The following is a 26,501-nucleotide window of genomic DNA, read 5'->3' on the forward strand; positions in this document are numbered from 1 at the left end:
TGATTTTAAAAATCAGTTGATTTACAGTTATTTGTCCTGATGTCATTCAAAACCTTAAGAACAAAGGAAGATATTTTAGGTCCAGTTCTCGCCATTAACAAGCCATTAATTGTGACTTTTGCCTCGATAAACTCCTAAGTTGCTGCTTATTAATAGTAAGTTTAGGTATTGGGTAGGATTAGAGATTATGCAGAATATGTGCTTTATAAGTACTAATAAACAGCCAATATGTTAATGATAAGCATGCTAATAAGCAACTAGTTAACAGTAAGAATAGATCCCTATACTAAAGTGTTATTGATATTTTTAATCAAACCTGAGAGATTTCTGTCCCTCCATTGAAAGTCCATTCCATGGAGGAAATAGAGGGATGGAAAGGTTTCATTAAAAATACCTTAGTTTGTTTTTTTCGAGCAAAAATCAGGGTTTAGAATGACATGAGGCAGAGTATGATGGCAGAGATTTCATTTTTGGGTGATCTAACTTTCTTGTGAAATACATTGTCCTCACGTTCTGTCCCTCTCTTTAGCTGTTTTTAGACGTTGGAAATAAAAATTCCAACAGCTTCTGGGAAGCAAATCTTCCCCCAGAGGAGGAGCTATGCATGCAGCCATCACTGGAGCAGCGTGCATCCTTTATTCGCAGGAAGTACAAAAAGAGAAAGTACAAGAAAGTTCTAGAAGGTCTAAACACTCAAGAGGAACTCAACAAGGTGTGTGTTAGAGAGCCTGTGTGCTAACGTTGGCCTTGGCTTAGTGTTATTTTTTTTCTACCTCATTAAAAGGCCCATTAGGGCTGAAGATGCTGGTCGCTGTGTGTGTGTGTGTGTGTGTGTGTGTGTGTGTGTGCATCTGTTGTTGCTCTGGCTCACCTGGTAGCCCAGGTGTAAATTAGGGTTACCATGGTAACTGGCTCTCATCAATTTTCAGAGCTGGTTGCCAGAGTTATGTTAAAACCAAGATTCTGCATTGAATCTTTTTGCACAGCACTAAATAATGCAACTACAATCAAAGTGCTTTAATGTTACAGTCGTAAAATGTAAAGTATGTTAAAGAAACTGAATGGATGATAATGGGTGTGTTATGAATTAACACAATTTTCTGTGCATAATTCATAATTATGCTGTATTTGTGTGTGTGTTTGTGTGTGTGTGTGTGTGTGTGTGTGTGTGTGTGTGTTTTGATTGTTCCTACTGAGTTTGTCCGCATTACTCTTTCCTAAGCCAAAAGATGCTGTTTTTCCTTACCTCACATCAGCACTAACACAGATCAAGCCTGCTTTTGTTTTCTGGAGGGGGGGGGGAAAAGAGAAGGAGCGAGAGGATTGGAACTGTGGATTACGTGTGTGTGAGATGAGAGCAGCGGGAGTTTTCAGGTGTTCTTCTGAAAAAGTTATATGATTGTGTGCATGTGCCAGAGAGAGACAAAGAGAGTGAGAGGAAGATAAAGAATATAGTGCAGGTACATACAGAGGTGAGATTAGATTATAAGTGGAAGGGTACGTCTGGGACAGACAAACAACATTTTCCAGAAAAATATCCTCCCTGTTCTCAAAGTTTTTGTTTAAGCCCTGATGTGATATATCTCTTTAAGTTTTCATTTGAGTTCCTGTCTGATACTTTTCGTTCAACCTGAAGTTTCGAGCAGTAGTCAGCCTGGTAGGCAGTGGTTTTGGGTTTATGAGATTTAACAACAATTCAGAAGAAGTTCTTTTTTTGAAAAAAGTAAAAACCTGAAAGTGCTTACATCGTTGGGACCATGCACCCAAAGTTGAACTGCTTAATAAACATGCACATTAGTGTGAAAATGAATATGTTAAAATGCAGATTTAGCAGATGAGAATTATAATTTGCTCAGTGTGATAGAAGTCCCCACCACGATATAGATCTTAATGGCATTTCATGTAAAAGAAGCCATCTTAATGGCATCACACACGCACATACATTTAATCAAGAAGTGACAGTAAAGAGATTTAGAATGTTACAAAAAAATCTAGTTAATAAAGGCCGTTCTTTTGAACTTTCTGTTCATCAAAGATTGCTGTAAAAAATACGCCGGTTTCCACAAAAATATTAAGCACATATATTTTTTTAATAATAATAAGTAATGTTTCTTGAGCACCAAATCAGCATATTAGAATGATTTCTGAAGGAGCATGTGACACTGAAGATTAGAATGATGGCTGGAGAATTGTATTTCAGTCTTTGCCACAAGTGGCACAATTTATCATTAAGTTGTATTTGTAGAGTATGTATATATGTGTATGTCTTTATCTGGATTATAGTCAACAACTCCAATTAAAATCAGTGACCTCCAGAAAGTCTCTTCAGAAAATGTGACCCAGAGAACATGTACACACAAAACACACGCTAAGGGACGCCTTGGGTTTGATGTCATTGGAAGAACATTATAATGTCACCTAGACTCCAAATGAATGGGGAACTGGTGTTTATACTTTTTAATGTTGTACCAACAAATACACAGCAAATAAAAGTTACATTTACATTTAGTCATTTAGCAGACACTTTTTATCCAAAGCGACTTACAAATGAGGACAATGGAAGCAATCAAAAACAACAAAAGAGCAATGATATATAAGTGCTATATACAAGTCTCAGTTAGCTTAAACGCAGTACAAGTAGCAAGGGAAAAGTTATGAATAGAAACTATTAAATTTATCTTTATTATTAGTCTAAATTAAATGTAGTTTTGTCATTATTTTCATCAAGTAAGTAACAGTCCCCTGTGCATACAGTACATCTCACATCATGCTGGAGAACATGATCATCAGGATGGCACAAAACCTGTGGAGTTAAAGCAGGTCAAGTGTTGCTATCATTTAAAAAAAAGAGACAAACGCGAGGATATACCCCCTGACAATGTAAAGCGCTTTGAGTGCCTAGAAAAACGCTATATAAATGTAAGGAATTATTATTAAACCAAAAGAAAAATGTTGTGATATTCATGTTATTTATTTTCCAGTTCAACTTTTTACTCATTATGCTTATAACATATACTATCAATCAAAAGTTTGGGGTTGGCAAGATTTGTACTTTTTATTTTTTTAATAAATTTTTTTTTGGGGTGAGCATAAGACTCTGCTTTAAAATGTAATTTATTCCTGTCATTGCAAAGCTTTTTTCAGCAGTCATTACTCCAGTCTTCAGTGTCACATGATCCTTCAGAAATCATTGTAATATACTGATTTGGTCATTACTCCAGTCTTTTGTTTTTATTGTTATTTGTGTTGTAATTGTATTTTGTTGTTTTTGTTATTTTTGTAGTTTAGTTGATACGTGATTTTCAGGTTTCTTCAGTGAGTCATTCAAAGAACAGCATTTATTTGAAATAATTTTTTTTGTAACAGTTTAAAAGATCATTTCAATGCATCATCCTTGCTTAATAAAAGTGATTTCTTAAAAATAATCGTACTTACTCTTAGAATGGTAGTGTAATTTAAAAATAAAAAATAAGAAAATAATTTGAAATAATATAATACTTTTCACTAGTAGTCTGAGATGTTTTGATTCTTCTGTACATATATGTGTGTGTGGTTTACTGTCTCACTGTCCTTGTTCTCTCAGCGGATCTAGCTTTTGAGGAGGATCGATAGCTTGGCTGGATCGGACTGTTTTAGATGAAAGCAGTGTTCGACTGAATTACTCCCGCCAACACTCTCTCTCTCTCTCTCGCTCTCTCAGCTAGAGAACACACTATTGTATTTATTGACTCTTTCCCCCTCCATCTCTTTTTAATTGGACTGACTGCATTCTTTCTTTTGGATGCCTCGCTTCCTGTCAATGTCAATGTTATTCCGTACCAAGATTCCTAGTAAAGCTGCATGCAACAAATGTTTGTTTTTCATTGCTGCAAAAGGAGTGGTACTTTTGACAATGTGTTGTTAATTATTCATCATGTGCTGTCAGTTTCAGTGCAGTCTTTGCTTGCTGTTGTGCTCGTCCCATCACTGATGCTCAGTCGTGTTCATACAACGTGTTTTTGTTGCATGTGTGTGTTTCCGAGCGCTGTGTGCAACAGTAGTTCTCCCTGACATCCTGCAAACCATGGCGCTGGTTTTCAGCGGGGCGGATGTGATGTGTGCAACCGGTGACCCTCAGTACTCCACCCCATATCTACTGGCTCAGAAGGGCCAGAGGCTGCAGATGGAGTTTCTCTACCACCACAAGCTCTCAGGTGTGTGTGTGTGCTAAAGAACCTGTCACTTCATCATGATGTGTACAGGCCGCCGTGCTTTGCAATATCCCTTGAAATGCATGCCACCGGATATACACTACATTTCCAATGTTCAGTGTCAGTAAGATTTTTATTTATTTGGTTCTTATTTTTTGACAGAAAGTATACTTTTTTCAGCAAGGACACAGTAAATTGATCAAAAATATAAGTAGCAACATTTATAATGTTACTATTACAAATTCTGTTCTTGTTGGCACCGATAGCCTTGTGGGCAGCATGCAGACATATGGCGCAGTTGTGCTTCAAGTGTCCCGAGATCAAATCTTGCCTCATGGACCTTTCCCGTTCCCAATTTTTCTCTTTCAACTCACTTCCTGTCATATCTCTACTGTCCTGTCATAGAAAAAAAAATCTGTTCATTAGAACTTTCTATACATTAAAAGATTCCAGAAAAAATTTATCACTGCTTCCACAAATGTTCCAAAAAAAAGCACTTTTTTTTCAAGCATCAAATTATATACTACACCATGATTATACCAATACACAATTCAGATTATAAAAATCAGTCATCTAATATGACATTGATTATTCAGTCTAATAGCTGGGCAGCTTTTTGATGGAAAGGAGATGAAGTTGTATCAGAATTGAATTGTTATTTCAAATATGCACTGAACAGCTGTGTGTAAAACTTATATTGAATGCAAGATAATGAGATGTACAATACATACAGGAAAAACAGTAATATTGTGAAACATTACAATTTAAAATGATCTAATTCATTCCTGTGATGGCAAAGCTGAATTTTCAACAGCCATTGTTCCAGTCTTCATTATAAAATGAACCTTTAGTAATAATTCTAAAATGCTGATTTGGTGCTTAAAAACATTTCATATCATTAGCAATGTTGAAAACAGATGTGCCGCTTAATATTTGTATGGAAAATGTTAAGCTTTTTTTGTATTCTGTGATGAATAAAAAGTTCATTTAGTTTTTATTTAAAATAGATATTTTGTAACATTATAAATGTCTTTATTGTCACTTAAATTTAATGCATCCTTGCTGAATGTAAAAAAAAGTATTAATTTAATTACTTTTTATGAAAAACAAAACAAAAAGAAATCTTGCTGACCCCAAAATTTTGAAGGGTACTGTAGACCATAAATAACATGCTATTTAAATGAAAATTTTTATGTTTTCCTGTTTTGCATTTAAATACACACCGTCTGGTACTCAGTCAAATTTTCATTACAACTAGCATTTCTTACAGGCTAATGGGCGACTTTAACACACACACACACCACACACACACACACACACACACTACACACACACACACACTCACACACACACACACACACACACACAGAACACACACACTAACCAAGACGGCATTGCCCCTGAAAGTGTCTATAATTAGCTGTAGATTGTGTGTGTGTGTCATTACATTCCTCATTTTGGGGCCTTTACAGGAAGTGTGCCAACGATCCTAATTAAGCCATCCTCCAATCAGCACAGTCAAAAAAAAATGTTTTACAGTGTTCTGCCAATGTTTTGTTAAACTTACTGACATCGTAACAACAGCAGGACAACATTTGCGTAACCTCTAAATCCGTGTGGAGCTATGGCCTCATTAACTTAATGGCTTGTAAATGTGATTCTCAGTCAGATAATTCAGTTATCATCTTACACACATACACACACATTCCACTTGCAACAAGTTCCATTGTTTCGCTTAGATTACTACAGTCTAATGGAAAAAATACACACATACACATACATTTGAATATATTACTTATGCAGGTTTCTCATATTGCATGTTGGAGGCACGTGTGCAGAGATCGCCAAATTGGACTTCCCTCCGTCCCATCTCATTATCACTTTTAATACTTCTCGTTCAAACAGAGAAGTATCAGTAGCTGGAGGGAAGAGATGGATGGATGGAAAGATCCCTCAATTAAAAAGCTTTTCAATTAAAGTTCGATTTGAACTTTTTTCCATGTTGGCGACTGGGGGGGGCCAATTGTGTGATAAAATCTCGTCTGTACATGCCCTGTAGGCCTTCCCGAAGAAAATTGAACCTGAGCATAGTGGCTAAGTGAATCAGGAACGTGATAAGGTAGTTGGCGGAAAAGGAGTTTAAAAGTGAAGGAGGCAAATAGGGAGAGCCGATGAAAGAGGTAGAGCAGAACGAGGGGAGCAGAGTCAAATTCTAATCTTGAGGGCTTCTATGTTTGAATGGAAGTTTTACACAAGCCTACTAAATAAATAACCTTGCAAAATGGAGAAATAAACATATAAAATGGATGATGAATTTTAGATGTTAAAAGACTGTGTTGACAACCTTGCAGGAAGACTGACTGGTTATCAAGAATCTTCTGAGGTAAATAGTTTTTGAGAAAAAAAAAAAAAAACTTTGAATTTCACATTGAAAGCAGGCAGGAATAAGCAAACTGTGTTTGCTAAAATATTAATGCGACTGATCTCCATATAAACAGCATTTCCTCGTCCTGTCACTCATATTTCTAGGATTATTCTACTAATCTTTATTTGGCTTTTTTTTCCTTTTTTCTTTTTAAATCGCTCCCTGTTTTTTCTCTCTATAGATTTTCCTAAGGCTGGAAGCAATATTTGCACAGTATAAGCTTCTTTTTTCGGCTGATGTTCTGTCTTTTAAATGGATGGATTCCTCTATTGCTCTGTGGAACAGCCGCAGGGCCACTCTCTAGAACAAACGAAAGGAAAGAACCGCGTGTGAGTTTCCAGGAAGTCTGATCCTTCGTCTTTCCATGCACCCCATCCATCAAGACATACACGCCACCAGATCCTCCTCATTTATCCATTCATCCAAATAAATTACCTATGAATATTCATCTTGCGCTTCAACTGTTTATCCTCACCCCATGGCTGGAAATGGTTTGCAAACCGTTATTTGTGTAATATTATTAATGCCCCCTTTATTTTGAGAAAATACCCCCTTCTTCTTATTACTAAATCCTCCCCCAAAAGATGTTATTCTTTTCAAGTATAGTTTTCCCCCTCGTCTCTCTGGCACCCATTGTGGCTCACACTGTTTCTCATTCCAAGCATCTGTACGAGGACTGTTGGTGGTTACTACAGAAGTTCTCTCTAGGACGAGGGGCCAGGAAAGGGGCCCTACATTCAAGCTGGACTCTTCGGTGGAGTAGCACAAGCAGTCTGGAGCACAACATGTTTCCACTGTAGAAGCTCGTTTGTTTTTTTCTTCATTTTTTTCAGCTCGTCTCTATCTTTGTATCCCTAGGGGACATCTGTCTCAAGCTGTGGTAGCCGGCTTTGTCTGTCCTGCTTCGCCTGTTTTCCCCGCCCGATATCACTGTGTGTTTGCGTGTGTGTTTATGAGTACTGGGGAAATAGCAAGCAAGCTGTGTTTTTTAGAATTAGACTCTGATAGTTGAAAATGGTTTAAATGCAGTTCTAAGTATCGGTTAAAAGTATAATGTGATGACTGTTTGAAAGTTTAAAGAAACTGTGTCTGTTATGATAATATAAAACAGATGTGCCTCATTATTCTTAGGCACAAAAGAAACTTCAGCAAGTGGATGAGAATCTGAAAAGTTTCCTGAACTTCCAGTAACGTCATGACCAAACGTTGGAGTGTTCTTCAGAACATTCTCAAATGAAACCACACGGTTGCATAAGATGTGATAAAGAAAAGTAAAAAGATAATGAAGTGCGCATTAATTGTATTGACATAGTGCACTTGTAGAGCAGCCGTTTTTTATTCTTACAGAAAAAATTATATTTAGAAATAATGGACCACTTAAGAAACTTAAATAGAGTTTTTCATGACTAAGTTTCATAATATTTCATGAACTTTTAAAAGTACACTTTTGTAATAACACTTGTCAAAGTAATGTTTTAACTTTGAAAGTACATTTGAGTAATAATAAACGCCTTAAATCTTTTGACATGTTTTTTAAGTACACCTTATTTTGATGAGTATAAAGCACCTGTACAAATACTCGTTTATTAAATACTGCAGTGTTATTTGATATTACATTTAATATATTTATAAGTATATAACTTACATATATTCTAAATACAATAGTAGTTATGGAATTCCAAATATAATATATACTGTAAGTGGAACCAAAAAAGCATTTAATACTTTATTTTAACAGCCCTTTCCCACGTGTACTGTACAGTTGTACACTTTTATAGTTACATTACAATCACTGGGTTATAACTAGGTATTAACCCTTGAACCTAAACCTAACCCATGTAGTTACCTTTTATCATCCAGGTCATTTCTTAGGGTAAGTTCACTGTAAGTAGCAGGTTAGTGCACATTCTGTGAAATAAAGATGCAACGCTAAAAAGTTCAGCTAACTATGTAATGTATAATTTATATCTATAATAAAACACACATTAACATGCGTGTGCCTGAAAGCATTACATTCAGTTTGCTCTTGTATATTCTTTTTAAAGTATGTTATTTCTGCAATACAGACTCTTTTTAAAAGTATGCTAAAGTGTACTGTTTTACACAAGGGTGTTTATTTATGGACAAAAAAATATCTTACTATTCAATTTTGGCCTAGGTAAATGTTTACAAAGCAGTGAAAATGGAGGAGGGATGTGAGCCATGTCAGCAAACCAGAAACATCGTAGTGATGTAAGACTGGCTTCTGACGCTTCTTTTAACTTGGGCCAGTAATCAACCACCTAGTACCCACCCAAGCAACCGCATTGCACCTTTCTAGAAAACACTCAGATGCACAGAACAGCTCTTTGATTCTTTAGAAATAGATCTCCACAAAAATATGAAAATATTTTGGTTCTCTCTACTGCTTAGAAAAATAGGTCAGATAAAAAAAATATTATTGTCTGATTTTGTGCTGATTTACAGCTCTATGAGAATCATCAGCTTGCTTGCCCCCCTGACCCCTGCCCTTTTATTATTTAACCTGATTTACATTGTATACATATCTTACATGCCTCTTTAAAAAGATTTTTAAGGTCAAGCTGAAAATACCTTAGGGTTTTATTTATTATAAAAAACATTGTGCAGACACATTAATGGTGTCGTAATATAGAGTCCCCTTCTATAAATATTCAGCAGTACTACTTAACAGTGTGCTTTAAAACTGGTTTAAATCAACAGGAAATGTTGCTTGTGCCATTCCTCGCAAAAAAAGGACTTTTTAAAGCTCTTCCACTAAAGGTTAGCCTTAAAAAAAGCCTTTTTACGCTAATTGTCTAAAAAATGCTCATATATAAAACCTAATGTCAATAATTTAATGGTCTCGTTCCTGGGATTTACAAATAAAAGCACGGTCTGTTGGATTTGAGGCTTGTCCGGTTGTTGCACTGACTTCAGCTGTTTTTAAAGCTGTAGCAACATTTTTTTTTTGCTACAGAGGAGCAAACACCACACGCTACTAACAAAAAATGCCAACCACACTTAATATACTTATGTTCCAGTATATTTTTTAAATAGATAACTATCCAGTGATTTGTGTTTTACTGAGATTTAATCTTTTAGTTGTTCCCTAACACACTGTCATGATCTAGAAAACACAGATCAAAACCTCTGATTTAAACTTGAGCATTTCAGTGTTATTTCACGTGTTTGAAAAACTTTCAAGGTTCACAGTTTGTGGTCTTCAATCTCTCGTCATCTCTCATCCTATCTGTTTCTGTCCATAGCAATATTCTGTTCTCGTTTATACTTACGGAGATGGGATTTTTTCATTCATAGCGACATCCTTGTCTCCTTTGCTCTTTGCTATCTGTTACACTACTTGAATCTCTCTAAATTTTAAATTCCCATTTATTTGGCATTGATATTCTACAAAACAAGTCATGGTCTCACAATTCATTCACAGCAGTATTCTGCAGGCATTAATGGATTACTAAAATACTGGATGTCATTGTAAAGGAAATTTTTTTAATGTGGGTGGTGCATAAATTTAAGTGTTTAGGATTTAATGGCACCATTCAGAATTGAATTGATAATGGTATTTTAATATCCAATTCTGTTTCATCAGTGAATTCAGCCAATTGAAATTGTAACTGCTCAAACTAGATGTGAAATTCTAACGGAATATTCATAATGACAATAAAGTGTTGTGTTTAATAATACATAGGGCTAATAAAAATAAAACAACATACAGTGTATTTCCAGAAATATTATTTAAATAGACAATGTTTTGAATACTACATATAGAAATTTATGTCAAATAATGTAATTCTATGGATATGGTGGAAGATTTTACTCTCTTACTCTATTATTTATTTATTATCACCATAATTTTCCCAGAAGGCAGCCAAATAGAACAGAGTTATCTGTTATTGTTGGGCTGAACCAAATGTAAATTTTAATTCAGTAAATTCTTCTTCCTGTCCACACTTCCTATGGAGTGTTGCCAATTCGTTTGAAATGTACATCATAAATTGAAAGCATATTCTTTAAAATTCCGAATTTTGCCCAACCCTGATGTTTGTGTCGCGTTGTCAAAGAGTGTTTTTCTGTGTGTCTTTACTGATGCTTCCGCTGACCTACCCGCAGAGGAATCGTGCTTTTAGGGGAAGAGGAGAAAACAACCACATCTGCCCCTTTATAAATCATGCAGCGGTATTCCTCCGTGTGTGTGTGTGTACTTGTGAAACGCCCCATGCTCTAAAGGGGATAATGCATCTAAAACAAGCTCCCATTGCCTGTCACTGCTGGTAGCTGTGTGTATCAGAGCCGGGGCAACTTCTCAATCGAGACTCATTCATTTCTTTCATCTGGATCAATGTTGCGATCCTTTCATAGCAAACAATGTCCATCCGCAATTGAAAGAGGTTCGCCCATGAGGTTTCCGCCTGTGTAAATGATAAAACAAGAATTATTTTGAGGCACGTCCATGTGATGACTAAGCCTCTGAACCGTGCTATGCTGGGCTCCAGACACTAAACTCACATGAATATGAGTCACTTTAACTGCGCACATTATAAATAAATGCTCACAACGATTTGACCTTTAGATTTTTTTCAACAGTCTCTCAACATTTTTACACTATGGTCTGTGTTTTCACACTGCATGTGAAGCAGCTCATATTTATTTTTGCATCCTGTTACAGTATTCACACTGCTAGACTAAAGTGCTTCTGTCTACCGGGAACATAAGTGCGTGTTTTGGTGCTGGGCCTTTTTCCTGCTCATACGAAATTAAAACTCAGCAGAAAATGCTTTTTTAAACCTACTTTTCAGAACATTTGTTGCATTATATCGGTGCTTAAAGCAATATAAACTACTTCAGTAAACAACTCTTCTGTTGTTTGAAGACATTTGTTGGGCTCCATGCATACAGTGACTGCATTGACATCGTAATCCAGCTGATTCAATTAGGATTTTTTAGTTTATAGCCTCCAGTTTGAGGTTTAGTGTCGTTCTGTGTAGATTAATTATCATCTGGAAATAAATGTGATTCCACTCCTCATGTTACATATTTTCTCATAAATGTCATTTTGTGACCATTAAGTTGTAATAATTTTCAATGGACAACGCCCTGATTGTGATGTATGGTTGTTATTAAAGAAAATTGGTAGCAATACAGTAGCACAGAAATCATTTTTTTTTTTCTGCAGCCATAAGCAGCATAAATCTGCTGTGTTGTAGATACATGTTTGTTTTCCTTATGGGCATTCACTGTGAAACAGGCCAAATTTTATATGAGTGATAAGTGTTTTGGTTAAATGATAACTTTTTGGGTTTTGTTGCACGGCAGTCTAATTAATGTGGGAATTTGAAAAATAATAGTTTTTATATGACACCACTGGGCTAACGTTTGGGGTCAGTTAAAATTATTTAATATTTATGGCTCTTATGACTCATCAAGGGCGGCATTTATTTGGGTAAAAATACAGTACTGCTTTAATATTTTTGTGAAAACCATGATACGTTCTTTTCAAGATTCTTTGATTAATAGAATTCAAAACTACAAGCGTTTATTTGAAATATATTTTTGTAAAAAAAATGTAAAAGTATTTTCTTCAAAAACAAAACAACAACAACATATCTTACTGACTACCCAACTTTTGAACAATAATGTACAGTTGATAGTTGTTTTGCTTGTGCCACAAAACAACACATTACAAGATGTACATGGATTGTAATAGTAAGGGCAACTCCAAGTGTGGGAGGGGGGGGGATATGCAGCATCTTCAGGAATGCTCCAGCCTGTTCAAGATTCCAATGAGCAGCATGTTAGATGGTGTATGAAGTAAATTGTGCAACTTTGCTTGTGAAAAGCCTTTTCAAATCTTCTTTTAATCATTTTGAATTTTGAGGCTTGACCCCAGCAACCTGACTTGTATTGAGATGTTTGATGTGAATTTTTAAAAATGGTTTCAATTCAGTTAAAGACCCTGATGAGTTGAAGTAGACAAAGACCCTTGGCTCACATGATGTGCAAATTGCAGAATATAATGACTAATGAAAGGGACACCTCTCCATAGTGTTCCTGAGGAACAAACTGGTTCAGAGATTATATATCCATTAGCCCTTTGTAAACAAGAAAATGAAAAGACAGTGACAAGAGGGTTTTTGTGCACATTACTTGGTGGTGGCATTTGAGCTGGAGAGGTTCCAGACGAGATGAGGTGAAGAGGTGTGGGAGGGACAAATAGAAATACCAGCAATTTATGTATTACACCACACTCGAGTACTGAGAGACTGGCCACGAGTCGGTCTAGTTGTTGATAGTAAACTGCCAGCTGCCTGTGGACCTTGTGTGCATGTGTATGTACACGAGCCGCATTAATGTGTTGTGTTATTGCGTCAAAGCAACAGTCACCAATTACCAACGCTGACACTGAAGTTTCTCACTGATCAACTAGTTTTGTTTCATATACCATCAGTTTAAAGGTTAAATATCACTCTGAATGTCACATGGATAACCCCTCTTTGCACCATAATTATAGTGTCTCTTAAACTCTCATCTTGACATTGCCGAGACAAAACAGTTTGTTCCCCGCCCTGATGCATCCAAACCCTAAAGCTAGGCTAACTGGATTAATGAAGTGCCAGTTTTTTGTAGATGAATCAGGTGAGGCATTGTCAGGAACTAAAACCATTTGTGTGTCACTGTAACACGAGGATGGGAGTTCAGTTTATCCATCCTATTTTGTCTAATAGCTCCCCTCTGGAAACATGCACACAAGGCCTTTCCGCTGAGAAAGAGAACATCAGCATTTTAAAAGACAAATGACAGTTTGTATTACATGAAAATGACTTTTGCTCTGAATATTTATTTATATTGTGTTGAATTCAAAAGCTAGTAATACTTAAATAACTTAATGTAATAGTTAGAAAAAAGAGTGAACATCTTATTGAAATATTTTATGAAGCCCTCTCAGATTGCGGAGAATCTCTTGGAGTTTAGTACTTAATGTGGGCTGTCTTTACAGGCCTTAACATTCCTTGATGTATCTTTTATAGATTCAAACTGCACTTATTATGTGATGCCAAATAGGTATAAAAGGCTATTTAGTTAGTCATGATTTTTTTTTGTCTTGTGTTGCATTTTAAAAACACCGCTTTAAAGGCATTCAGTACTGCATAAAATTAAATATGCAGTGTTTTGACTAGATATGTTAACATAATGAAAATATCAAGTTTGTTTTATTAAATCCTTTTTTACAGGTTTGGCTTTGGGGGCAAGGGTTATTTGTTGCTTTGGTTTTATAATTAAAATGGTCTTGATCAGGATTACTTGTGCTGTTGTAACTCAACACACTCTCAGTGTTCGGAGTAAAGCAGCTTGTAGAAATCTCTACAGTTGTGTCTGATTTATACACAATCATAGCATATAATGTTTGGATGCCGGCGACATGTACATTACAGATCATCAACCGTCCTGCAAGGTCCTGCGAACCTTCGTCAGCAGTTGGCTTTGTACAGTAAAAGTGGTGTGAGGCGGTAAGTCCTCAAATAGAACACTGCCTTGACTACAAAGACCTGAGCCAATAAAGGAAGCTGTTACTGATAGGACACTAGGGAATTTAAGTCTCTGACATAAATTATTTAATTACTTGAACAAAAACATAAATAAGTTAGGTATAAGCTTGAATACCATTAGGTGCATTTGAATAATGTATGGCTAAATCACTTGGCATTTTTAAGTTTCTTTTTTTTCTTGAGATAGCATAATTGTTTCCATTAGAAAAAAAATGTGAACTGTCTCTGGTTACTCGTTATTGATCATGCATACCTGGATTTATATTATTATAAAAATCCTTTAATGATATTTTAAACCTTTTTTAATGTCTTTAAATAGTAGTAGATAAAGATTTGCAGTATATGTGGTAACTATTGGATATCCCACCATAACCGTGGGCTGTGAATCTGCTCTGAATTCTTAATAACATTAATACAGTAATATTCCACTTAAGAAAAAATAAGTTGTCCACCCTTTGTTGCTAAGCTGGCCTTCTTTAGAAACTCTCTGGTTTCTTTTAAATTGTATTGTGAGTAAGGCAAATCCTAAAGTACGTCTGAGTGAATAGAGAGCCTACTATGAACACATGTAAAATTGTAAAAAATGTAGTCTAAATGGTTTTTAACACATTGCTATGGGGTTGCTAACATGTTCTGGATATTGACCACATTTATCCTGCAGAGCAACTCTAAAGGTGCAGGTCATGTTACCAAATTTTGGTGGAAAAAAAGAAGGTTCATACTGTCAAATTGCATGCTTGAAGCTCTAATTCGGCCGATAAAAGTCAGCTTCAAACTGAAGCAGACATTTCCGGTTTGGTTAAATTTGCCTGACCAATTTAATTACAAACAACTACATCTGCATAGGGAACTTTTTTTCACCTTCATGTGTGAGACTCCAGTCATGGTGGATTCCTGTTGAAATGGCTGGATTTTACCTGGGGAATTGTCTGCTCGTTCATGTCTGTAGTGCAACAGTGCAGAATTTATGCACTGGACTAAAGTTGTTTAAATCTGTCTGTGTGAGCAATAAGCAGCAAGTATCCACTAAGTGCGATAAAGAACTCTGTAATTTGAATCTAGTACCCATAGTAGTTAAATCTCTCATGTTGGTTTTCTATTTGTATGTGTCAGACCTGGTCCGTCCGCTTGTGTACATTTGGAAGGTGGATTCCTTATACTATGAAAATGAGAAGAACGCTACAGCCATAGGCCGCGTTGATGTCAGCGATGTGGTGAGCCTGGCCATCAGCAACACACGAGCAAGAACATCACTGAAAACAGGGTACATGTTTCGTCCCTCCCACTCTGTCTCTCTCTTCTCACACCCTCTTGTTAATGAACTCTTCTTTTGACCAACTTTTTTTCGGTTAGTGGTTATGGAAAGTTTTTTGATGTGACCCCACCCACAGTTCCTAACAAGAAATAAGAGAGGAACCGACATGCTGGCCGACCTCTAACCCGATTAATCTCCTGAAATCCCCCTTTTTCTTGAATTCGTTGCTTTCATCCTAACTGTAACAAAAAAGATCCACCCCTGTCCTAAAAATGTGGGGCTCCCAAGTCAGAGCTGTTAAAAGCCATTAGGAGAGTGACCTTTCCCTCGGGATTTAATCTCCCAGCGTTCAGCTGTTTACTGTAAGAGCAAAAGGATAACAGGAGTAATCACCATCCGCTTTGCTGTTTCACCAGCTGTGACGCATGTGGGTCATGTGGTGTTGTTTCAGTCACTTAGTGTTGTGTGTTGTTAATTGTGCTGTTTAACACACCTTACCCCTCAGGCCAGTGTTCACCCCCTTTGATGTTGTACCTGCTCTCTCAGAGAGTGTTGGTGTTCGGAGCGGAGACCTCAGACGCACAGCAGGACCCCAGGGACATGGACACATGCCATCGCCCCCCAAGGTTACACTCAACTCGAACACATCAAATAGCTTCTTAAAAGATATAGCGCAACTTCAACGTTGCAGGGGTTCAGCATATGTGCGCAAATATGAATTGCAGCGTTTGCCGCACTGTGCTGTATGCATCGACTCTTTAAGGTCATTTTATTGTGTCTTTTGTCCCTGTTGTTGTCGGTGTGCGGTTAGTGTGTTTCTTGTGTGCGAGTGAGTGTATGCTATTACTCCTTCAAACAGATCCAGTTCTCACTTGCTCTCATCCCTCACTCCACACACACACACACACACACACACACACAACACTTGCACGTATTCCCATTTATGTGGAAGTGTGGAGGTGCAGCTAGGAAATGTTCAAAGGGTGTTTGTGGTTCATTCTTATATATGCCGGTTTAATGCAACTCCAGGGTTAGCTGTAGTTTGTTTTGGCAGAAAACACCTAGAACTTCTTTTGTGTCATCTGCACAAGCCCCTGAATTTTAAATGTTTTTTTGCAACTCACACGGCTCCGCTGTTTAATGTTTTTCTCTTTCGTTTCAGCGTTTTGTCTCTGCAAGGGCAGATGCTGCTGAGGCAGGACAGTGAACTTATTGGCCGACTGCACTACAAGAGGGTCATGACCTTTATCATGGGCGAATGGGATGGTTGCTCTAGTTGGGCTCAGAACTCTACTTCTGTCTGGAGATGAAGATGAAGAGGAGGGAGGTTCTTCAACTCCAAACGCCTACAGGAGCTTAGTGAGGGACAAAAAATGCATGCATATCAGTCCGAATGAAAGATATTAAGGGAATAGTTGATCATGTTTTTCCAAAACCTTCTTTCTTTTGTTTAGTTTTTGAAAAATTATCATGGCTATTATTTTTAATATAATGAAAGTAAATGAGACTGGGATTGCCAAGCTCAAAAATTACCTAAAAAAAATATATATATATGTTTTAGCTTCAATTACAAATTTTCAGTGATTTTCATTGTTTTGGTAGTTAACAATAACAAACACAGCGTGAGGAAACAGTTAGAAATGTTAATTTTATTAATTTTTCAGTTATTCATGAAAATCTTGATCAAATGTCTCGCTCCTTTTCAGCCTTTATGAGAGTCCATAGAGAGCTATAATGTCGACTTGCAAACAAACAGTTTTTATGACCCAGACCTTGGATCAATTCAATGGTTTGTTCTCAAATCAATCTGGTTCTGATTCTCAAGTTCAGTTTACATGATTCAGGTGATCTGATTGCAGTGGTTACAGGTCACTCGAGCGACAAACATTAGCAGTCAAATAATGGCTAAACATAGCATTAATGATACATTCATTGTGTTATGCATCCTTTTTGGAGCTTAAAAACGATCTCAGTAAGGCATTTTTAGGATCATCTGTTGAAAAAAAAGTATTGCCCATATTGTCTATTCTTTTAATGAATTACATTAGTGATTTCTTAGGTAAAGTTTTCTCAGTCCTCCGTTATTATGAGACACCTTGAGCCTCACAATCATTTCTTGAAATCTTGTCTGAAATACTAGACCTAGTCTTCTTCGCCTTTTTCTGTCTATTGATAGTATGTCTTGTCTTTCTATTTGTTGGCATTCAGTGTGTGCTAATGTTTTGATTCTGTTTCCCACGTCCTCTAAAAGACTCGTCTGGTCACAACGTCTCGTCTGTCTCCAAGGGAGACCGCAGTTGCCGATGGCAATCGTGTTTGGGCGGGAGGTAGTTGACACGAGCTTGGCACCACATGGACCAGATTTGCAACATTTTTCAATCAATTGCGCTAGAACGAGGCGGGAAAAAATCAATGGGAATCTCTTTTTTTCCTAATCCTTTCAAGGCCAAAAAAGGATACAAATCCAGAAAGCCCAACATACTCGGGGCCAGGATTAAGAGGGTGATGCTCCAAACAGTTCACGGAGCCTTGAAATTTAGAGTGGGCACGCTAACGAAGAGTCTCCAGGGTTTAAGATCTCTATAGCGAACAGAACATATGGGCCTCAAAGGGCTGCAACTCTGTGAAAATTAGATTAGGACACAGACATAGGCAGTACCAGCAGTGTCACAGCTTTGACCCCTAGCTCACCTCTTTTACTCGCTCCTGCCCATAAACAGGAGAGCAATGTTAGATTTATTCCATTAGCAATGGAAAAGCTTTGTGTAGAAATGACATCTGAAAGTCATACACAATATTTTGTCTACAAAGAAGCTTTTTGAAAGGAATTCTCATAGTCTTTTGTAAGTAAATGCTTCAAAGCACCTCTGAATAGTTTCTCTAAACTTCCTGAATGGCAGTATGGTAGTTTTATAGTATTTGTCAAAGGGCTTTGCTGTCCCATGGTCCTGAAAAGTACATGCAGGTTCTCCGATATAAGGATCCAATTGTTCTTGAAGATCTTAAAAGGTGCCTCAAGTACAGTGGGGTCCAAAGGTCTGCGGCCACATTGAAAATCTGGGAGTAAAAAAAAAATTAGGTTGCGACCATATCCTTATGGCATTTTGTTTTGTATCTTTAGACTCAGTGTTAAAATGAACACTGAACAAAACGAGGGCTAACTGTATAGTTTCATTTTTGGTCCGGACCAAAAGAACTAAAGTACAAATGTAAAAACAACCTTATATTTGAAAGCACATTTGAGAAATATTTCAGGTTCTGCACTATTTTCTAGTAATCAAAATAAAATTGTTGACATTTGATCATGTGGACTCTGGTACAGTTTGGAAGCTTCGAGATGCTTTCTATGGGATCATCTCAGATCATGCTGGAGGCCTTTTTTTACACAAACTTCTGGAGTGTCTATACTGCTAGAGTGTGCTGTCATTAAGGCAAAAGTTAGATAAAAATTAAGGTATTTTGAAGCCTCATCAATCCTTTTGTTCAACCGTTGGGTTACTGCAATAAAAAACTGTATGTTCCATTGGGAACTTAAGCATAATTTACTTTGTAAAAATTGATTTCTCTTTCATCTGTCGAACATAATCTAAACCCTCACTAAATGGAAAGGAAGCTCGTTGGCCACTTTAATCTGAAGTCATTCTACCCTTGTAACATAATTTCCACGGTATGTGTAAACAAGAAAAAGAGAGCCCTAGAGAGGTGTTATTGGAATCTTCAATGCTAGCCCCAGCAACTACAAGGCTGTTTGGTTTAATTCTGTTTTTAATTCCTTAATAAAAGTTAAGCGGCGTTGTTTAGGGGGGTTTAAAGGATGAAAGTGAGTGGTGTTTTGTTTATCAAAGTGTGATAGTGAATGTTTGCCTCTTTTCAGTAATGGCTTCTTTAATAAACCTTGTGTGCCCAGTAGCGCTCCTTTCCTTTTTAAAAAAATCATTTTCAATAACATTGGCAAACAAAAATTTGCCAACCTTGAAAATGGCTAAAAGTGCAACAATTAAAGTGCTTTTTTAGCACTTAAAGAGATAGTTCACCCAAAAATTAAAATTCTGTATGTGGTGTGAAATTCCAAACTCAACTAAAATCAACCTAAACAATAGGATCCTAAAGAGATAGTTCACCCCCAAAAATGAAAATTCTGTCATCATTACCCAACAGTTGGTGGTTCCCCATTAACTTCCATAGTTAGACCCCCACCACAACCCCACACACAAAGAAATACTGTGGAAGTCAATGGGAACCCCACCAGTCTTCAAAATATCTTCTTTTGAGTTCAACAACAAGAAAGAAAGCACTCATACAGGTTTGAAAAGACATGAGGGTGAGTAAATGATGACAGAAATTTTCATTTAGGTGCACAACTATCCCTTTAAGTTCCTATGTTTCGGTTTGATTTTTAGTTGAGTATTGGAGTTGTCAGAAATAATTGAAGCAAGGTTGTTGTGTTCTCCACTTGACTTGTTTTTGATTTTGGTTGTGTTTTATTACTCTGGAATATGGATTTAAGCTTTGAATTTATGCACAAGTGATTGACTCTACTGAATTTTTTGATTATTAATGAAACATAATACAAAGATTGATAAAGAGTTTTGGTCATTGAATATGATTTGCAGTATTGGTCTGGCAATTTGAGGGAAAGACAGGAGAGAGGCAATGACAGGGAGTGGGAAAAAAACAAAGACCAGGATATGTAGATGGGAAGATTAGTTGAAGAATCAATGACTCCTGAATTGTGTATGTACAACTGTGCATGTGTCTGATGGGTTCAGTGAGGCAGTTGTTTCTCGTGTACTGCCGTAGAAACTTGAATGACCAGCAGCACTCCGCTTTCTGCTCCACTTTACTCCAGCTGGAAAGTTTACAAAACACTAAAGCTCTCATCATTTGTTTCACTTCATGTTCCTCTGTTTTCTTTCACTCTTAATGCTTTTACTATTTAGTTTGTCTAAGAGTGGCTTGTTATCATTCTGTCAAGGTAATGGAGTTATGGACTGCTTCAGCAAAGTTTTTCCTATATATTTTTCCTCAGCTGTACCAGTCCACTCATATGGAGGGTGATGAGAAGATTCAGGTCTTACTCATGGTTGAGACTCCCCGTGGGAGGTACAGTACACCATAATGCAACATAAAAGACTGCTGATATTAAGTTTTAGTAAACATACACTATCATTCAAAAGTTGGTATTTTTATGTACTTTTATTGAAAGTAAGAAAAGAAATGAATAATATACTTTCTTTTGTGTATTTCAGACACATTAAAAATGACTCTAAAAGTGGCAGTTAAAGTTAACAGACATTATAAGGTTACAATTCTGTTTCAAGGTAAATTAATCAAGGATAATCCTGAAAAAACTAAGCATAACAACTGTTTTTAACATTGAGTATGAAAAGCACCTAGCCTATTAGAAATGGTTTTTGGGAGGATCATTTGACACAGGAACTAGAGTAATGACTGCTGAAAAATCAGCTTTCCCGATCACATAATCAATTCAATTATTTTTTAAATATATAAAAATAGTTAAACAGTGATATTATAAATTGTAATAATATTCACACAATATTTCTGTTTTTACTGTATTTTTAGTCAATTAGGTGAGCATTAAGAGCCTTCCGAACTGAAGTGTACAGTGTTGTCACCATGCTGTCCATAAATCCTCTTTTTTGTGAATTTATATATTTTAATTTGTAAATGTGTATATTTATTTTTTAATACAGAACTGTGTACATACATGGCATAACAAAGCAGGATTTTGCACTGTGGCATTCTTCCATCCAGTTTGGCAGCTGGGACGGGACGGTATGGCTCTCTGCAAACCAGCAGTTGAATAAAAATGGATGTTCTATCATTGTGGATAGCTGCATTGCTTTTGTCACCCAATATGTAAGCTGCTGTATATTCCTATGAGATCTAAACCAATTGTATTTCATTGTATTAATGTATCTCATTTTTGAAAATTATTATTATTTTTTTTTGTATCATGTCATAAAGGACACTATAAAGTTATCTCACAAAGCTCTTACTGTGACCTTTCCCCCAGGTTTGTGTTATGAGGGGAATCTACCAGAAGAACGGTGACCCGGGCCGTGTGGCCCAGTACCTGCATGACTTTACCAAGAACGCTCGGGTTGTTAAGCTATGGGCTCAAGAGCACCGGCTAGAGGACGTCACAGACACACTCAAGAGCTTCCTGTCTCACCGTGAAGATGCTCTATTGGCTAAAGAGCTTTACCCTTTTTTGGATCTCTGCCCTTGGTTTAGTGCTGCCAACCACTTAATCTGTCCTGTGAATGAACATAATTTGTGTTCCATTATAGATCAAAACTACTCTAAGTCCAGTTGTTGTGTTCTTAAAGGTGTGTTCAATAGTTCTTTAGCTAGTGTTTGCCACTCAGCATTCTTTTTGTGCTTTAATTACAGTTACCACAGTAGTGTTAGATGCCACACTGCCATCTATCGATGTGGATCAGCATGATCGTTATTTTTTGTCTTTGTTTTTGTCAGTCTTCTGGCTTCAGATCTTTTTTTGGCCTTTTCAGTTGTAGAGGTACCTGATTTTCTCTATTTTTTGCACGATTAAAAGCCAAAAGTGTGTTCTTTTTTGAGGCGCTTTCACTCTTTATATCATGAAACACTACTAGAGTATCTACAGAGGCATCAGCTAATGAGCACGGGGATTCTCTTCGTCATTTTTATAATGGCAAAATACATTAAGTTTGGTTGACTGGCGTCCATATATAATTAAAACACTTTTTATAGGAAATTAGTATGAGGCGCAGTCTTCATATGGGTGAGTATAAACCAGCACCAAACTACTGAATGCACCTTTAAGGGGCTTGGTCAAGGATTTTTTTTTTCCCGTGTGTGTAAAATGTCAAACAGAAACTTTATGTGGATGCACATTACATTTCTAGTTTAAATAGTGTTTATTGTCCATACATGCAGATGAACAGGATGAGAAGGTCAGAGTGCAAAAGTATTCAACCTACATTCAGAGTTTACCCAAAGTCAACAGGTTTAACACTTTGTGTGCTCTGCTGGCAAGCATTTGTACAGGTAATTCCCCATTTTTACAACAACAACAACAACAACAACAACATTCTGCAATTAAATCCTCTGAAGCCAGTAACATTTCCAGTTGGTATTGTGTTAATGTTTGAAGTCTGGTTATAGCTCACAGTAAAACATGGGCGCTCCAAACCCTCACTGGGTATGTCAGATTGTTCGAAATATTCTTGTAATGACTGTAATTGTTTGAAGAAGGCTTAATTGGCCCTTTTGGCATATTTGGGAGTGTAGCCTAACATTTCCCTCATGATGTACAATAACCGTTTTGCTGTGTTCAGGTCAAAAATACACAGCATTTACACCTGCCTACTTTCTTTTGTTGCTTATATGTGCTTTTATTTAAATCTACTCACTTCCTGCCAAAGCTTTCTTCATAAAAACTGCCTTAAAATTTCTGCTAACAAAAACACAGTGCCAACAAAAACTTTTCTGATCAAAATATGTTTTTCCAATATGATACGTGCTGTATTTATCTTTGACTACAATTTTTTTTTTTTTTTTTACTTGGACATAATAGTTAAGTAAATACTTTGAGTTTAAAGGCAGTGAAGACTTTTGCATTATGCATTAAAAAAGTCTTATTTCAAATAAATACTGTTGTTTTGAACTTTCTGTTCCTCATGATTTTCCACAAAAATATTAAGCAGAACGACTGTGTTTCAGCATTGATTGATTATAACAAATTCTTAAACAGCACAATCAAAGTATTATGTTGATGATTTCTGAAGGATCCCTGGTTCTGAAGAATGGAGGAATGGCTTATATAAATTCTGATTTGCATTTACATAAAACATTAACATTTGCATTAAACATAAAATAGAAAATGGTTATGTTAATCATATTTAATAATATTTTCACAATATAATGGTTGATGAGCATAAGAGACCTTTCAGAAACATTTAAAAAAATCTTACAGACAGCAAAATCTTCAACAGTAGTGTAATTAAATATGTAAATATTAAAATTTAATTTAGGCATCATAAAATAGTTATACTGCTATACTACTTTACTTAAGCTTGAGCTTGCATGCAAGAGTTGCAACAGTTATTACACATTACACAAAGAATTCAGTGAATTCAGAAGTGTATATATTTGTATGAACGGTGTGTGTTTACTCATCTATGATTTATATAGGTCTTTTTCCAGAAGTATTCCCATATTTATGCACATATATCTGCACAGGATCCAGAGGTGCTCGCATATCAACCAGATGAACACACAGAATCTGGCATGTGTTTTCTCCTCGTGCTTGTTTCAAACGGAGGGACACACAGCTCAGGAGTCCCGCGTGGTGGAAGACCTCATCAACAACTACACCCAGCTCTTCTCTGTGAGTTAAACATGTGTCCTCTCTCAGGATTCAGACACATAGTTGATCTCTGTTGCGTGAGTCCCAAGAGCCTGCTAAACGGGAGACCGCTCCAATATTCACTACCCTCATATTCTCAGTTTGAGAGCCAAAAGTGTTGTTTTCACAGGTGTGTGGGGTTAATGAATGAATAATTTATAATACCGTTATACCCTTTTTATTAATACACAAGAACTTGATTTCGTAGTCAATTGTGGTGTTTTTATTACTGAAGAATTGGACATGAGACATTGATCTTCTTGTCCATTCTAATTATCGCTCATGAGAATAGACGCCTGTCTGTGTTGAACCCCTCATTTGAAGAGGGCTATAACAAACTGGCAAGCTGTGGCTGTTTAACCATTACAGAGTATATGACAAACTCCATGTCTTGCTATAAACAGTGAAAAGCATTTCCATTCAAACACCGCGAATGCGCAGCTTTAGTGTAAGTGTGTGAGGAAGGGGACGGTGTTCGTGTTGCACTTGGACGCGTGCCTCTGTAATGGGATTTACAGGTGCTGCGCGCTGTGCTAATTCCCCCTCGGCCCGCTCGTACTTTCATAGGCCCCCGGCTTTGCACATACACACGCTTGTACTTTTGGAGAGAGGGAGAACGTGTGAAACGTGAAGTTTAGTGTTGCTAACAACCGTGATCTAGAGAAAAACATGGGAAATTTCATTAAAGTAATATGCAGCATAACAGCAAGGCATGCAGGTGTAAATTAAAAGTTTACTCTATAGGTTAACATTTTTGTTTTGTTTTTTACAAATGTGACAATGTTTTCAAACTGCTAATATCAAATTTAAAGTATTGTTATAAAAAATAAAGCATTTAAGTTAGTTATTCTATATCTTATAAAATGCATTTAGAAGCATCACAGCATAATGTGCAGTATGAACATTTCTAAGCTTACATTTTAACAGATTAGCTTTAAGTGAGCATTATTTCTTTTACAGTAATTTACATTTACAATCTAAATGCAAAAAATAGCTGCACCATTAGATATCAGTTATTGGCCATTATATATTAAAATCATCTGAAAACTTATATTCCACTTGTGGTTGTATGTTATTGACCTGCTTGGGTTAGTTTTCTGACATGCCTTTGGCAAACTTGTCCACTTGTGGCTTGCTTTCTGAAGAGTTGAAATGCCCTGACTTTGCTGTTGGGGATGTGAGTAGGACTGTTTACTGTGCACAGGGGCTTTAATCTGTGTTTATCTGTGTGGGTCCATTAAAACAGGTCAGTGAAGAGCAGGTTAGGCAAATGGAGAAAGAAAACAGCTTTATCACCAGGTGGAAGGACACCACAGTAAGTCATCCCTTTTAACCTTCCTGTTAAATAGGTGTGTATGTGTGTGTTTGCGGGTTTTCTAAAGCATGATGTTACAGGCCATAAATGTGTGCATTTAGCTTTTAACTTCCTTGTGTTGGCATATATGTGTGTACGTTTTTACAGGTCACAGAATCAATTTGATCTGTATTGGTATTGTTTTGAGCAAATTAGAGCAAACAGCAAGCTCTTTGTGCTGCCTAACCTTTCTGTCTCCTCCTGCTTTTATACCTCGCTGGCACCATAAGGAACAAATTTGTTCAGATAAGCTGAAAAAACAAATTAATCTTCCTTTGTTTGCTACTGTCCAAGTTTAAAAAGTTTCATTGAATTTGTTCAAGTTTGGGCAAGGACAATGTTGGAAACTGACCCATGGAAAAATACTTTTGAAAAGCTTAAACATTCACATTCACACTCACACAGTGAAACACAAATACAGTACAGGTAAAAAGTGGATTTTAATTCATGAATTAAAAGCATGATCACCAAATAGAGATGAATTTTAGGTCATTTTTATTTGAAATGCATTTTTAATGTATTTTCACAAAACATCATAGATCTGGACCAAACATGACTGTTATGTCACTGGCCCATTTGTGACCCTGGACCACAAAACTGGCCATAAGTCACACGGGTATATTTGTAGCATTAGCCAATAATATATTGTATGGGTCAAAATGATCATTTTTTCTTTTATGTCAAAAATCATTAGGATATGAAGATCATGTTCCATGAAGATATTTTGTAAATGTTCCTACCATGAATATATTAAAATTTCATTTTTGATTAGTAATATGCATTGCAAGAACTTCATTTTAGACAACTTTAAAGGCTATTTTCTCAATATTTAGATTTTTTTGCACCCTCAGATTCCAGATTTTCAAATAGTTTTATCTCAGCCGAATATTTTTCTATCCTAACAAACCATCAATGAAAAGCTTATTTATACATCTCGTTTTCAAAAATCTGACCCTTATGACTTGTTTTGTGGTCCCGGGTCACATTCATGTATGGGGAAAATCTCATTTTAAGCATAAGTCTTTAGATTAGTGGTTCTCAACCTTTTTGACTCCGTGGCCACCTATTCTCCAACACACTATTTTAAGGCCCTTCATACTGGTTTATTTATTTAAACACATATATTACATCTGCACAGGATCCAGAGGTGCTCACATATTAACCAACTAACATAGCATTTAACTTAATTATTTTTAATGTAATGAAAAACCCTGTTTGTCTCAGGCCCCCTTGGTTGAGAACCACTGCTCTAAATCAGATAGTAGAAAAATGTATTCAGCTAGTTGTGTTCAAACTTTTGAC

At 36.5% G+C, this 26,501-nt stretch overlaps 1 protein-coding gene across 1 annotated transcript in view; it reads left to right on the plus strand.

Moving 5' to 3' along the window:
- arap2 (arf-GAP with Rho-GAP domain, ANK repeat and PH domain-containing protein 2) overlaps window positions 1-26,501 on the plus strand; it is a 45,613-nt gene that overhangs the window by 7,736 nt on the left and 11,376 nt on the right. Inside the window, 10 exon segments of the mRNA XM_042726839.1 lie at window positions 530-716; window positions 4,023-4,193; window positions 15,291-15,391; window positions 20,462-20,535; window positions 21,147-21,312; window positions 21,470-21,664; window positions 21,666-21,684; window positions 22,375-22,456; window positions 23,647-23,827; window positions 25,092-25,160. Of these exon segments, the coding sequence (XP_042582773.1) occupies window positions 530-716; window positions 4,023-4,193; window positions 15,291-15,391; window positions 20,462-20,535; window positions 21,147-21,312; window positions 21,470-21,664; window positions 21,666-21,684; window positions 22,375-22,456; window positions 23,647-23,827; window positions 25,092-25,160 (1,245 nt within the window).

This window comes from Cyprinus carpio, chromosome B7 (genome assembly GCF_018340385.1).
Source record: "Cyprinus carpio isolate SPL01 chromosome B7, ASM1834038v1, whole genome shotgun sequence".
NCBI lineage: Eukaryota > Metazoa > Chordata > Actinopteri > Cypriniformes > Cyprinidae > Cyprinus > Cyprinus carpio.